The following is a 16,258-nucleotide window of genomic DNA, read 5'->3' as shown; positions in this document are numbered from 1 at the left end:
ACACACGGCTGCTACTGTTTGTCGGTTGTAGAAGGGGTGCCAATCAAGCGGGCTGTTATGAAGTCAAGAATATTTGTCCCTCTTGTAGTTTCTTCACCATCTGCCATAGTAGGATTCAAACCCAGGGCCCTCAGAGCATTACCCCAGTGATAAGATCACTTCCCCACAACCATCCCCTCATCGATAATGGACAAATCACTTGTCTTTATCAGGTGTAAGCCTAGATGGTGAAGCCTAGGCTTTTGCACCATGTAGGGCGGGTCTGGTCCAGATCGGCTGTGTCAGGATAGCACTCAGGACACAGTCACCTTTTCTGACTTACTGCTTACTGAGACTTGGCTGGCACAGGGCTATTCCAATGAAAGAATTAACCTTTTTTCTCTTTAACCATTTGACTGATGATTCCAAGACATTCAACCACAAAGTGGTAGATTATTCAGCTCCATCTGCCAGACCTTGGCACAAGGAAGAGTTGGAAACATTTATTCATTGTACAGTAACACACTTATCACTTCCTATAAATAAACCACCACATCAGAGAAAACATTGACTTACCTTTGCTGCCCAGTTAATGACGAAGGCTGGGATCATACCTCCAGGGTTATCAAAGTAATGCATAAACACTGAAAGAATAAAATGTCAGCTGTAAAATAGAACAGGGACCAATTCTTTTACAATCTAAATTTCTTGATAAATATAGCATGATAATATTACTAACCAAATATTCAAAGGCCTTAGAGAGTTTGACTTGGAATATTGTTGGGTTACCCCAGGGAATGTCTGTGATTGTCTCAGAGGCTCTCCTTCTATCAGACCTTCAGATTTACCCTTGGAGGAAGATGCTGACCTGCCGAGGTTATAGTTCCATCGGTGACAACTGCTCACACAATAAAGGATCAAAACCGAGACCTGCCGTAGGCTCACTGGTGGGGTCGGGTCGGTTCCTGTATAGCACTGGGATACAGCAGGCTCTGTCTATCATTGCATTTCCAACTAAACCATTACAGGCACTGTGCAATGTTGCACCTTAGAATTGTATTCACCAAAGCCACAAGTGACAGACCCGTCCCCACCAGTACTGTACCCCAGTGTTATACAGTGACAGACCCATCCCCACCAGTACTGTACCCCAGTGTAATACAGTGACAGACCCATCCCCACCACTGTACCCCAGTGTTATAGTACCAGTCCTGTCCCCACCAGTACTGTACCCCAGTGTTATACAGTGACAGACCCATCCCCACCAGTATTGTACCCAAGTGTTATACAGTGACAGACCCATCCCCACCAGTACTGTACCCCAGTGTTATACAGTGACAGACCCATCCCCACCAGTACTGTACCCCAGTGTTATACAGTGACAGACCCGTCCCCACCACTGTACCCCAGTGTTATAGTAACAGTCCTGTCCCCACCAGTACTGTACCCCAGTGTTATACAGTGACAGACCCATCCCCACCAGTACTGTACCCCAGTGATATACAGTGACAGACCCGTCCCCACCAGTATTGTACCCCAGTGTTATACAGTGACAGACCCGTCCCCACCAGTACTGTACCCCAGTGTTATACAGTGACAGACCCGTCCCCACCAGTACTGTACCCCAGTGTTATACAGTGACAGACCCTTCCCCACCAGTACTGTACCCCAGTGTTATAGAGTGACAGTCCTGTCCCCACCAGTACTGTACCCCAGTGTTATACAGTGACAGATCCGTCCCCACCAGTACGGTACCCGTGTTATACAGTGTTAGACCCGTCCCCACCAGTACTGTATCCAAGTGCTGTACAGTGACTGACCCGTCCCCACCAGTACTGTACCCCAGTGTTATAGTGACAGATCCGTCCCCACCAGTCCTGTACCCGTGGTATACAGTGACAGACCCGTCCCCACCAGTTCTGTATCCAAGTGCTATACAGTGACAGACCCGTCCCCACCAGTACTGTACCCCAGTGTTATACAGTGACAGACCCGTCCCCACCAGTTCTGTACTCCAGTGCTATACAGTGACAGACCCGTACCCACCAGTACTGTATCCAATTGCTATACAGTGACAGACCCGTCCCCACCAGTACTGTACCCCAGTGTTATACAGTGACAGACCCGTCCCCACCAGTACTGTACCCCAGTGTTATACAGTGACAGACCCGTCCCCACCAGTATTGTACCCCAGTGTTATACAGTGACTGACCCGTCCCCACCAGTACTGTACCCCAGTGTTATACAGTGACAGACCCGTCCCCACCAGTACTGTACCCCAGTGTTATACAGTGACAGACCCTTCCCCACCAGTACTGTACCCCAGTGTTATAGAGTGACAGTCCTGTCCCCACCAGTACTGTACCCCAGTGTTATACAGTGACAGATCCGTCCCCACCAGTACGGTACCCGTGTTATACAGTGTTAGACCCGTCCCCACCAGTACTGTATCCAATTGCTATACAGTGACAGACCCGTCCCCACCAGTACTGTACCCCAGTGTTATACAGTGACAGACCCGTCCCCACCAGTACTGTACCCCAGTGTTAGAGTGACAGTCCTGTCCCCACCAGTACTGTACCCCAGTGTTATACAGTGACAGATCCGTCCCCACCAGTACTGTACACGTGTTATACAGTGACAAATCCGTCCCCACCAGTACTGTCCCCCAGTGTTATGCAGTGACAGACCCGTCCCCACCAGTACTCTACCCCAGTGTTATACAGTGACAGACCCTGCCCCACCAGTACTGTCCCCCAGTGTTATGCAGTGACAGACCCGTCCCCACCAGTACTCTACCCCAGTGTTATACAGTGACAGACCCTGCCCCACCAGTACTGTCCCCCAGTGTTATGCAGTGACAGACCCATCCCCACCAGTATTGTACCCCAGTGTTATACAGTGACAGACCCTGCCCCACCAGTACTGTACCCCAGTGTTATACAGTGACAGACCCATCCCCACCAGTACTGTACCCCAGTGTTATACAGTGACAGACTCGTCCCCACCAGTACTGTACCCCAGTGTTTAACAGTGACAGACCTGTCTCCACCAGTACTGTACCCCAGTGTTATACAGTGACAGGCCTGTCCTCACCAGCACTGACCTATTAGCTCAAGTGCCTTTTTAAGTAAAGACTACACAGTACAAACTTTACAGCTCTACGGAAATCTTTGGATCCTCACCGTCTTCAGGTGATGTCCCGGAGGACTGGAGAATAGCCAATGTTGTTCCCTTGTTTAAGAAGGGTAGCAAGGATAATCCAGGGAACTACAGGCCGGTGAGCCTTACGTCAGTGGTAGGGAAATTACTGGAGAGAATTCTTCGAGACAAGCTCTTTCCCATTTGGAGTAAGTGGACATATTAGTGAGAGGCAGCACGGTTTTGTGAAGGGTGGTCGTGTCTCACTAACTTGATAGAGTTTTTCGAGGAGGTCACAAAGATGATTGATGCAGGTAGGGCAGTGGATGTTGTCTATATGGACTTCAGTAAGGTTTTTGACAAGGTCCCTCATAGCAGACTGGTACAAAAGGTGAAGTCACATGGGGTCAGAGGAGAGCTGGCAAGGTGGATACAGAACTGGCTAGGTCATAGAAGGCAGAGAGAAGCAATGGAAGGGTGTTTTTCTGATTGGAGGGCTGTGACTCGTGGTGTTCCACAGGGATCAGTGCTGGGACCTTTGCTGTTTGTAGTATATATAAATGATTTGGAGGAAAATGTAACTGGTCTGATTAGTAAGTTTGCAGACGACACAAAGGTTGGTGGGATTGCGGATAGCGATAAGGACTGTCGGAGGATACAGCAGGATTTAGATTGTTTGGAGACTTGGGCGGAGAGATGGCAGATGGAGTTTAATCCGGACAAATGTGAGGTAATGCATTTTGGAAGGTCTAATACAGGTAGGGAATATACAGTGAATGGTAGAACCCTCAAGAGTATTGACAGTCAGAGATCTAGGTGTACAGGTCCACAGGTCACTGAAAAGGGGCAACACAGGTGGAGAAGGTAGTCAAGAAGGCATACGGCATGCTTGCCTTCAATGAGTATAAAAATTGGCAAGTCATGTTGCAGCTGTATAGAACCTTAGTTAGGCCACACTTGGAGTATAGTGTTCAATTCTGGTCGCCGCACTACCAGAACGATGTGGAGGCTTTAGAGAGGGTGCAGAAGAGGATGTTGCCTGGTATGGAGGGTATTGGCTTTGAGGAGAGGTTGAATAAACTTGGTTTGTTCTCACTGGAACGAAGGAGGTTGAGGGGCGACCTGATAGAGGTCTACAAAATTATGAGGGGCATTGACAGAGTGGATAGTAAGGGACATTTTCCCAGGGTAGAGGGGTCAATTACTAGGGGGTATAGGTTTAAGGCGAGAGGGGCAAGGCTTAGAGTAGATGTACGAGGCAAGTTTTTTTACGCAGAGGGTAGTGGGTGCCTGGAACTCGCTGCCGGAGGTGGTGGTGGAAGCAGGGACGATAGTGACATTTAAGGGGCATCTTGAGAAATACATGAATAGGATGGGAAGAGGGATACGGACCCAGGAAGTGTAGAAGCTTTTAGTTTAGATGGGCAGCATGGTCGGCACGGGCTTGGAGGGCCGAAGGGCCTGTTGCTGTGCTGTACTTTTCTTTGTTCTTTGTTCACGTGTACTACTTGTGCTTCCCATATCCACCCACATCTAAGCTGCTACATTGCTCAAAATGCTCCCTCCAGACTCAAACTAATTTGGAAGGCCAGCGTCACAACCCATTGGATTGATGGATACAATATGAATCAATCCCATTTACCATTAAACATCTAAGAGATCTTGCAGTGAGTCGAGAATCTCGTAATGGTACCTTTGGTGCCTTTTTTACCATCACTTTCCAGCGCCATGGTTTGATGATAGTCCTCCACTCTAATGATGCCTGATTTCGCTGGTAAACCCGGCACACATTTTGCCACAATCACCCAAATCTTTCGTCCACCGACATCCAAGTCATGACGCTCACGACGGTAAACATACTTGAGGGTGAAGTTAGGGAAAGAACTACTCAGTCACAAAATAAGGACATATTTTGTTCATTCAAAGGTTGTCGGAGTCACTTGAGAGGCTGCATTTATGATTTAACTTTATCAATATTATATCACTAGGATAATAGAAAACAAAATAGATAGACTTTGGTCTTTTTTCCATCTCAAACCTCCTCAGTCATTGCTGTTTCCGGGCAATTTTAACGCAGGGCTAAATCGCTGGCTTTTAAAGCAGACCAAGGCAGGCCAGGAGCATGGGTTCAATTCCCGTACCAGCCTCCCCGAACAGGCGCCGGAATGTGGCAACTAGGGGCTTTTCACAGTAACTTCATTTGAAGCCTACTTGTGACAACAAGCGATTTTTATTTCATTTTTCATTTCTTCAGTTTGGGTCAACAAGTGGCTCACTTGGCTAATTCAGAGAGCAGTAAGAGTCAACCACATTGATGTGGGACTGAATTCACATCGCCGCCAGACAGGGTTAGACAGCAGGCCACTTGTCAACCTGATTAATTTCAAATAATAATCCACTCTGCCTCATGGAGACGAGGATCGTTTACATCGTTAGATCGTTTGGAGACTTGGGCGGAGAGATGGCAGATGGAGTTTAATCCGGACAAATGTGAGGTAATGCGTTTTGGAAGGTCTAATGCAGGTAGGGAATATACAGTGAATGGTAGAACCCCCAAGAGTATTGAGTCAGAGAGATCTTGGTGTACAGGTCCACAGGTCACTGAAAGGGGCAACACAGGTGGAGAAGGTAGTCAAGAAGGCATACGGCATGCTTGCCTTCATAGGCCGGGCATGGAGTATAAAAATTCGCAAGTCATGTTGCAGAACCTTAGTTAGGCCACACTTGGAGTATAATGTTCAATTCTGGTCGCCACACTACCAGAAGGATGTGGAGGCTTTAGAGAGGGTGCAGAAGAGATTTACCAGGATGTTGCCTGGTATGGAGGGCATTAGCTATGAGGAGCGGTTGAATAAACTCGGTTTGTTCTCACTGGGACGAAGGAGGTTGAAGGGCGACCTGATAAGGTCTATAAAATTATGAGGGGCTTAGACAGAGTGGATAGTCAGAGACTTTTTCCCAGGATAGAGGGGTCAATTACTGGGGGGGCATAGGTTTAAGGTGCGAGGGGCAAGGTTTAGAGGAGATGTACGAGGCAAGTATTTTTACACAGAGGGCAGTGGGTGCCTGGAACTCGCTACCGGAGGAGGTGGTGGAAGCAGGGACGATAGTGACATTTAAGGGGCATCTTGATAAATACATGAATAGGATGGGAATAGAGGGATACAGACCCCGGAAGTGTAGAAGATTTTAGTTTAGACGGGCAGCATGGTCGGCACGGGCTTGGAGGGCCGAAGGGCCTGTTCCTGTGCTGTACCTTTCTTTGTTTTGTTCTTTGAGGACCCGGGTTCGATCCTGGCCCCGGGTCCCTATCCGTGTGGAGTTTGCACATTCTCCCTGTGTCTACATGGGTCTCACCCCCACGACCCACAAGATGTGCAGGGTAGGTAGATTGGCCACGCTATATTGCACATAGATACATACATACATATCAGTCCAACAGTTGAATGATCAATTATGCCCAGATTTGTCCAGCCATGGTAGGATTTGAACTCTCCTCCCATGGATTACAAGTCCACAATCATACAGCACTACACTACTGTACCCTCTTCAATACTGCTACAATAATGGAGAAAATCTATTTGTGAAGGGAACACCTCCACTTTCTTCCAAAGTCATTTGCTCCCATTCTTTAGTGGCAAGGTACATTGCTCCCAGAAGCTTTTTTTTAAAATCATAGAATCCCGACAGTGTGGAAGGAGGCCATTCGGCCCATCGTGACTGCAACGACCCTCCAAAAGAGCACCCCACCCTACCCCCATAACCCAGTAACTCCACACCTTAACCGTTGGACACTAAGGGCAATTTATCACGGCCAATCCACCTAACCTGCACTTCTTTGGACTGTGGGAGGAAACCGGAGCACCCGGAGGAAACCCCCGCACACACGGGGAGAAAGTGCAAACTCCATACACACAGTCACCAGAGGCCGGAATTGAACCTGGATCCCTGATGCTGTGAAGCGGCAGTGCTAACCAGTGTGCCACCATGCCGCACCATATTTGTCGTCGAGAAGTGAGCATCGCTGGCTAGGCCAACACTTATTGCCCAATGCCCTTGAGAAGGTGGTGGTGAGCGACTTTTGGAACTGCTGCAGCCCGTGGTGGAGGTACACCACAGTGCTGTTAGAGAGGGAGTTTCAACAATTTTACTCAGCAAAGGTGAAGAAACAGCAACATGCAGGGAAACTAGTGGGTGGTGGGTTTGCATGCAACTGTTGCCTTTGTCCTTCCGGGTGGTAGAGGTTACACGTTTGTGCTGTGGGAGGAGCCTTGGTGAGCTGCAGTTGTGCATCCTATAGATGGCACACACAGCAGCCACTGCGTTGATGGTGGAGGGAGCGAATGTTTAAGGTGGTGATGGAGTGCCGATCAAGCGGGCAACTTGGATGGTGTTGAGCTTCTTGTTGCTGGAGCTGCTGTCATGCAGGCAAGTGGAGGGCATTCCATCAATCTGGTGCCTTGTAGATGGTGGACAGGCTTTGAGGAGTCAGGGGGAAGAGTTACTTGCTGCAGAGTCCCCAGCCTCTGATCTGCTCTTGGATCCACAGTATTTATATGGCTGGTCCTGTTTAGTTTCTGGCCAATGGTAACCCCCCCAGGATGGGGAATTCAACAATGGCAATAGTGGTGAATGTCAAGGGGAGATACTGGACTCCAATTTTGCTCGGGTCCCTTGATGTCACACGATCAAATTCTGCCTCAATGTCAAGGCTATGTTGTCAGTACACATGAGAGAACAGGCTGGGGTAGATTTTGCTGCCTCTGAGTGAAGGCTGGTGCTGTGAGCAACGTGGCTGGCATGGCAAGGAAAACTGCAAATCGGCAGCAAATTCTCAAAACACGGTCCCATTCTTCACTCCCACAGGAGATTAATTTTGCACCGTGCTGTGCAGAACACAGGTGTTGAGACTTCAAACATACGTCCCGTATATGCCTCTGAGTAACTGGGCAAAGCTGTTAGAACAAGACTGCAAACTTAGTTCCAGGCAGTCAGAAAACAGACGAGGCCCTTGGACACATCTTCTGTGCAAGGTCAGAGTGCACAGGTCAGGAGGTCGGAAGGCAAGATAACGCGGTGAGCAACAAGAAGAATGCCTAATAGGAGGTTCAAACTTTTGTTTTAAGACCTTCAATATCTACACACTGACACCAAGCAAATTGCATTGATACATCACTAAAAACAACCAGAAATAGAATCCGACAACACAGAAAGGGGCTATATAGCCTATTGTACCTGTGTCAACTTGTTAAAAGGCCAATACAATTAGCCCCACTTCCTGGTCCGTTCCCACAGCTCTATAACTTTTTTCAAGTAATTATCCAATTTCCTGCAGGCAGTGCATTCCACTTCATGACCAGAACAAAAATTGCCTTTGCTTTTTCTGCAATGCACTTAAGCTGATGGCTGAGATATCAATTACTTTACATTGCCCGCCTGAAGACTGAAGCACACAATAACAAAGAGAGCTCAGCTTAAACCACAGAGCATTACTGAATGCACAAGGATATAAGGGAGCCACTGCATTAGGCATTTATCACAGGAATTCAGAAAGGGACTGAGGTCACATTCAAACAGTGTTGAATAAAACTTCAACATTTCACTGGCAACAAACCACTTTCTCAAAACAACTGAGAAAACAATAACTCTCTAATCCAAAGGAAATCTGAATTCCCCATGCAGTACCCCTCCAGCCCACTGGGCTGCTCTGCACCACAGTTAGAAAGGCAACTGGACACTTCAACACTGGAAAGGATACATCACGGTTAGACAAAGGAAAGGGGTATTTGACTTCCCAGTAAATCACCTTCTGTCCATCACACTCCTGCTCGTAAAGTTCTGCAGAATAAAAAAGAAAGAATTTAATGCTTAATGTGAACTAATGATTCATCAGATTCCCCAAGCATCAGTATACACCATTACCCATTTAACTTTATAATAATAATCTTTATTAGTGTCACGCGTTGGCTTACATTAACGCTTCAATGAAGTTACTGTGAAAAGTCCCTAGTCGCCACATTCCGGCGCCTGTTCGGGTCCCAGAGGGAGAATTCAGAATGTCCAATTCACCCAACAGCACATCTTTCAGGACTTGTGGGAGGAAACCGGAGCACCCGGAGGAAACCTCCACAGACACAGGGAGAACGTGCAGACTCCGCACAGACAGTGACCATAGTACTAACCACTGTGCTACCGTACCGCCCATGCTCACCTCGTACACCTACCTCCCAAATCTCCAGAAGGGATTCATTCACATTCCAGGCTGTGGGACCACAGGCACCGGCTGCCCTCCCAGAGCAGGTTATTTAACGGAGAAGAGCCATTACAGGGCAGTCCTATTCCGTTCTCACCCAACATCTACACTGAACAACCGTGTGGGCAGCACGTAGCACAGAGGTTAGCACTGCTGCTTCACAGCACCAGGGATCCGGGTTAGATTCCCAGCTTGGGTCACTGTCTGAGTGGAGTCTGCACATTCTCCCTGGGTCTGCGTGGGTTACCTCCGGGTGCTCCGGTTTCCTCCCACAAGTCTCGAAAGAAGTGTTTATTAGGTAATTTGGACATTCTGAATTCTCCCTCTGCGTACCTGAACAGGCGCCAGAGTGTGGCATCTAGGGGCTTTTCACAGTAACTTCATTGCAGTGTTAATGTAAGCCTACTTATGACACTAATAAAGATTATAAATGCTGACCTTTTTTTTGCCTACTTAACTTGATTGATTCATGACACAAACTAATCCCAGCACCCTTGCGCTACTCCTAAAACGAGTTACCACACAATAGGATGGAACCTTGGCGCTCCCTGGTCTGAAGGTCACAGCTTAATGTCCAACTCCTTTCATAGCAAGTCATATACAATCGGCAGATCTACAAAATGCTCGACATTAAAATAGACAGTTTGAAATCAACAGGATGTCACTAACAGGAAGGGCAGCACTCATTTAAAAAGCAGAAAGCAGTGAGAATTCTCCTGAGAATAATCAACTCAGACACCCAAATCCCTTTCGAATAAAGATCTTACCTTGTCAGTGATGGGCAACCATATTCTGATCAAAACTATTAGACTGTCAGTCAAACACTCCCAGGGCAGATAAAACACAGATGAAGGATACAGTGATAAAGGTTCTTCTACTCTTTCATAGGGTCATAGAAACAGGAGGCAGCCATTTCACCTCTTCACCTTCTTCTGTCATTCAGACAGGTCATGGGTGATTCAATCATATACTTTGATCCTAAACTTAGAAGACCCCCCCCCCCATTTAAATACCAACTTAGTGTGACGTTAGGAGCAGCTTTGACCTATAAACCTTTGGGAAGTGCTCAGAGTTTCCATCGACTTCAACTCAGAACCCATCATCTGAGGCTGCATTCAAACACATTTGAAATGAATGTGCTGATTCAACCGTAACAAACTTTATTTTATTCTTTAAAATTATATATGGTTTTATATGGCAGATATATTCCCAATTGTGGGGGAATGCAAACTAGTGGCTAAGTTATATTTATAGCCCTTAATACATCCAATAAGATATTCCAGAGAGTGGTGAGAATGTGGAGCTTAGCACAGGAGTGACTGAGGTGATTGGCATCAAGGCATTAAGGGGAAGTTAGACAAACATAAGGGAGAAGGATTTGCTGATAAATGAAGTAACTAGTCTCAGGTGGAGCATATACATCAGCATTGATCTGTTGGATAATAGGATGTACAGCACAGGAACAAGCCATATAAAAACATTGTGTAATGTGCAAACTTCCTGAACAGGACCCATTTACTGTACTCAAACTACACAAAATGTCCCAGCTACTCTAGTGACAAACAGACAAGAGGTTAGGCAGAAGTGAACAGTACCTGGAGGTGTTCGGCGGGAGAGCACACTGTAAAAAGCCCAAACAGATTAAACATGGAAAACAACTACAGATGCTGTGTAGTAAGCAGTCTTTACTCTTTTAATCAGAAGAATATGGTTCATTTTTAACGATCTTCAGATCTAACATTTGGCCATGGAATGGGAGTGCTGCTGCACTGGGAAGGTCTCGTCCTCCAGTTATTGGATCTGGAGGGGTCTCAATACGTCGTATATAACTGCGGGAGCGTGTGTGGCTGCGCGGGAGCGTGTGTGGCTGCGCGGGAGCGTGTGGGGCTGCGCGGGAGCGTGAGGGGCTGCGCGGGAGCGTGTGGGGCTGCGCGGGAGCGTGTGGGGCTGCGCGGGAGCGTGTGGGGCTGCGCGGGAGCGTGTGGGGCTGCGCGGGAGCGTGTGGGGCTGCGCGGGAGCGTGTGGGGCTGCGCGGGAGCGTGTGGGGCTGCGCGGGAGCGTGTGGGGCTGCGCGGGAGCGTGTGGGGCTGCGCGGGAGCGTGTGGGGCTGCGCGGGAGCGTGTGGGGCTGCGCGGGAGCGTGTGGGGCTGCGCGGGAGCGTGTGGGGCTGCGCGGGAGCGTGTGGGGCTGCGCGGGAGCGTGTGGGGCTGCGCGGGAGCGTGTGGGGCTGCGCGGGAGCGTGTGGGGCTGCGCGGGAGCGTGTGGGGCTGCGCGGGAGCGTGTGGGGCTGCGCGGGAGCGTGTGGGGCTGCGCGGGAGCGTGTGTGGCTGCGCGGGAGCGTGTGGGGCTGCGCGGGAGCGTGTGGGGCTGCGCGGGAGCGTGTGGGGCTGCGCGGGAGCGTGTGGGGCTGCGCGGGAGCGTGTGGGGCTGCGCGGGAGCGTGTGGGGCTGCGCGGGAGCGTGTGGGGCTGCGCGGGAGCGTGTGGGGCTGCGCGGGAGCGTGTGGGGCTGCGCGGGAGCGTGTGGGGCTGCGCGGGAGCGTGTGTGGCTGCGCGGGAGCGTGTGGGGCTGCGCGGGAGCGTGTGGGGCTGCGCGGGAGCGTGTGTGGCTGCGCGGGAGCGTGTGTGGCTGCGCGGGAGCGTGCGGGGCTGCGCGGAAGCGTGTGTGGCTGCGCGGGAGCGTGTGGGGCTGCGCGGGAGTGTGTGTGGATGCGCGGGAGCGTGTGGGGCTGCGCGGGAGCGTGTGTGGCTGCGCGGGAGCGTGTGGGGCAGCGCGGGAGTGTGTGGGGCTGCGCGGGAGCGTGTGGGGCTGCGCGGGAGCGTGTGGGGCTGCGCGGGAGCGTGTGTGGCTGCGCGGGTGTGTGTGTGGCTGCGCATACAAGTATAAACAGATTCACAGCTACACTGGCCAGATGCTGAAACAAGCCAAAGTCGGTTAGAAAGGCCAGGTGAGTGGACAGTTAAGATGAAGGTTGATAATACAACAACTTTACCCCATAAACCCCTTCTCACTGTACAATGAGGTTAACAAACATCAGAAAATCCCCCCAAAAAGTGAAGAGGCAGACAATATCAGATCTGTCTAAAACAGAAAGTGCAGGGTGGAACTTCCCAGCAGCTTCCTGGGCTGGTCGTTTTAAAACACAAATAGACCATCATGTAAAAAAAGACATGTTACCACCCACCACCCTACCATACACCAGAGGAGTCTTTAACATCACACAGAGCAAAGTGGAAAGAAAACGATTGTATAAAGACTACCTGACCTATAGTTCAGCAAAGCTCACAGATGTAGGGCAGCTGTTTAAACAAAGAACTACATCAAAACATCTGAGCCGGGAATATCCTCGGAGCTGCTCCCACTTTGTTGCATTTCCAACAAACTGATGATGGGGAAGTAGATACCAGCTCCAAGAAACTGATGACGGGGAAGTAGATACCAGCTCCAAGAAACTGATGATGGGGAAGTAGATACCAGCTCCAAGAAAATTGCCCGCCTTTGAAAGTTCAGAGCAATACACGCAATAATTAATAAATTACAATCGGAATCATTTACCATTTGGGCATTTAAGCTCAGTGATTTTACAATGACCAGTGATATACAGCACTTTGATCGGCACCAAGCAAATGAAAAGGTAGTTCAGGTGACCAAAAACTTGGTCAAAGTAGCTGCTTTTCAGCACCATGTTCAGGTAGGAAAGTAAGGTCAAGGTGCAGGGGTGAGGGGGGAATATCCAGGGTTTGGAACCTTGGTGACAGAATGCACAGTGGTGACAGAGGCATAGACGAGGGTTTCACCAGATAAGCTGAAGCAAGGGCAGAGTGGAGCAATATTCTGGAAGAGGAAATGGGGGTAGATGTGGAAAGGGCAAGGCACATAATTCACCAGTCCACCACCATTCTGTCACCTCCCTGTGCCAACTCCTCAGTCCACCACCACTGCCACCTCCCAACACCGACTCCCTCAGTCCACCGCAACCCTGTCACCACCCTGTGCCAACCCCCCAGTCCACCACCACTGCCACCTCCCAACACCAACTCCCCCAGTCCACCACCACCGTCACCTCCCTGTGCCAACCCTCCAGTCCACCACAACCGTCACCTCCCAACTCCCTCAGTCCACCGCCATCTGTCACCTCCCTGTGCCAACTCTCCCAGTCCACCACCACACTGTCCCCTCCCAGCACGAACCCCCCTAGTCCACCACCATACCTCCACCCCCTTGCACCAACTCCCCCCAATCCACCACCACACTGTCCCTTCCCAGCACCAACCGCCCCAGTCCACCACCTATACGGATTCAAAAAGCTTCTGCTTGTTCGTCTCTTCCTCACTTTAACTTTCTAGAAGATGGGGACTTGGTTAGAAATCCACAGATACTAGCAGCTTTTGTACCTTGTCCACATACAAGACGAGAAAGTTATTGATCCAATTCTGACTTTACTTTATATCCATATATTCCAGCATAAAGTAGTGAAAAGTAATCAGGAACACTACAGTTATCCCTTTCATGATCCAACAACATGCAGTTGAAGAAATGTAGACGTTTCCAGATAAGTTCAGTACCAGAGAAGGTAGCTGATATTTCAAGAGAAGCCTTGCAGTCTCTGGACTTCCTTATTTCACAGCAATCTTTTCAGTTTGAACAAATGAAACAAGCGGTCATTGAAACACCATCTATAAATAGTGTGAACCAACCTTTCACGTAACTATCCCATTGCTTCCTGTATTCCAGGTCCATGTACATGTCCACATATAACTCTGGAACATAGTCTGAAAAGGTTCCATAGATCTTATATTCATAAAGGCACAATTCCTGAAAAATACAAAATGGGAGTTGGAAAGAATTGTGTAGTCCTCTGCAGAACAGCAACTAGCATTGTTAAACTCTCACCAGGAGAAAACAGCAACTCTTTTGGATAAGATCTGGTCATATCATGTACAACAATAGGATGAAAGAGCTTTTCATTAAACATCAGAAAAGCCACAGCAGTTATGTCGCTGGGTAACGAAAGTGGGTTAGCACCAGATTAACCGGGCACAAGGAGAAATTGAGTAAACCAGCCTTTATTTCCACAAGTTCAGAAGAATGGGGGGTGATTGAATTGAAACACAAAAAAATCTTACTGGGCTTAACAGGATAGATGCAGAGAAAATGTCTTCCTTGGCTGGGGAATTGAAAGGGTCATAATCTCCGAATAAAGGGTCAGTCATTTAGGACTGAGATAAGGAGAAATTTCTTCACAAAGCGGAATTCTCTGCCCAGGGAGCTGTGGATGCCAGGTCATTGAGTACTCTCAAGACAGAGGTCGAGAAGGGTTTTGGGATCTAAGTCATTTAAGGAATTGCGGGTATTACATTTCAGAAAGCCAGTTAAGTATGTAATTTTAGCCAATCTTTACACATTTATAAGCATTTATGTAGAGACTTACACATTATGTTCAGAGAGATCACAAAGATAGTGCAGAGAGGCGATGTTCAGAGTGATCACAAAGATAGTGCAGAGAGGTGATGTTCAGAGAGATCACAAAGATAGTGCAGAGAGGTGATGTTCAGAGAGATCACAAAGATAGTGCAGAGAGGCGATGTTCAGAGAGATCAGCCTTGATCTTATTGAATGGTGAAGCAGGAAAGATAGTGCAGAGAGGCGATGTTCGGAGGGATCACAAAGATAGTGCAGAGAGGCGATGTTCAGAGAGATCACAAAAATAGTGCAGAGAGACGATGTTCAGAGAGATCACAAAGATAGTGCAGAGAGGCGATGTTCAGAGGGATCACAAAGATAGTGCAGAGAGGTGATGTTCAGAGAGATCACAAAGATAGTGCAGAGAGGCGATGTTCAGAGAGATCAGCCTTGATCTTATTGAATGGTGAAGCAGGAAAGATAGTGCAGAGAGGTGATGTTCAGAGAGATCACAAAGATAGTGCAGAGAGGCGATGTTCAGAGAGATCACAAAGATAGTGCAGAGAGGCGATGTTCAGAGAGATCAGCCTTGATCTTATTGAATGGTGAAGCAGGAAAGATAGTGCAGAGAGGTGATGTTCAGAGAGATCACAAAGATAGTGCAGAGAGGTGATGTTCAGAGGGATCACAAAGATAGTGCAGAGAGGTGATGTTCAGAGAGATCAGCCTTGATCTTATTGAATGGTGAAGCAGGAAAGATAGTGCAGAGAGGTGATGTTCAGAGAGATCACAAAGATAGTGCAGAGAGGTGATGTTCAGAGGGATCACAAAGATAGTGCAGAGAGGCGATGTTCAGAGAGATCAGCCTTGATCTTATTGAATGGTGAAGCAGGAAAGATAGTGCAGAGAGGCGATGTTCGGAGGGATCAGCCTTGATCTTATTGAATGGGGAAGCAGGAAAGATAGTGCAGAGAGGTGATGTTCAGAGGGATCACACAGATAGTGCAGAGAGGCGATGTTCAGAGAGATCACAAAGATAGTGCAGAGAGGCGATGTTCAGAGAGATCACACAGATAGTGCAGAGAGGTGATGTTCAGAGGGATCACAAAGATAGTGCAGAGAGGTGATGTTCCGAGAGATCACAAAGATAGTGCAGAGAGGTGATGTTCAGAGAGATCACAAAGATAGTGCAGAGAGGTGATGTTCAGAGAGATCACAAAGATAGTGCAGAGAGGTGATGTTCAGAGAGATCACAAAGATAGTGCAGAGAGGCGATGTTCAGAGAGATCACACAGATAGTGCAGAGAGGTGATGTTCGGAGGGATCAGCCTTGATCTTATTGAATGGGGAAGCAGGGTCAAGGGGCCAAAGGGTTTACTCTTTTCTCAAATACTTCCTAGTGTCACTGGGCAGCCAAATGGACGGTTATATCCACAATCCGACCAAAATCACCTCATTAGGGACATCTGCTATCCATTACCTT

At 48.6% G+C, this 16,258-nt stretch overlaps 1 protein-coding gene across 2 annotated transcripts in view; it reads right to left on the bottom strand.

The window, feature by feature from the left end:
- The window catches only part of pctp (phosphatidylcholine transfer protein), a 94,492-nt gene that overhangs the window by 73,675 nt on the left and 4,559 nt on the right, over positions 1 to 16,258 (bottom strand). For both annotated transcript variants that reach the window (XR_011936288.1, XM_072483883.1), the window contains exons 2-5: positions 14,070 to 14,187; positions 8,879 to 8,958; positions 4,814 to 4,979; positions 556 to 623 (exon numbers count right to left, since the gene is read on the bottom strand). Coding sequence is in view for 1 of the 2 variants with exons in the window: in XM_072483883.1 (XP_072339984.1) it covers positions 556 to 623; positions 4,814 to 4,979; positions 8,879 to 8,958; positions 14,070 to 14,118 (363 nt within the window). In the remaining variant the exon portion in view is untranslated. The remainder of the gene's footprint in view (positions 1 to 555; positions 624 to 4,813; positions 4,980 to 8,878; positions 8,959 to 14,069; positions 14,188 to 16,258) is intronic.

This window comes from Scyliorhinus torazame, chromosome 18 (genome assembly GCF_047496885.1).
Source record: "Scyliorhinus torazame isolate Kashiwa2021f chromosome 18, sScyTor2.1, whole genome shotgun sequence".
NCBI classification, from domain to species: domain Eukaryota; kingdom Metazoa; phylum Chordata; class Chondrichthyes; order Carcharhiniformes; family Scyliorhinidae; genus Scyliorhinus; species Scyliorhinus torazame.
Note: the sequence above shows the minus strand (reverse complement) of the source record. Positions and strands in the feature narration are given on the sequence as shown.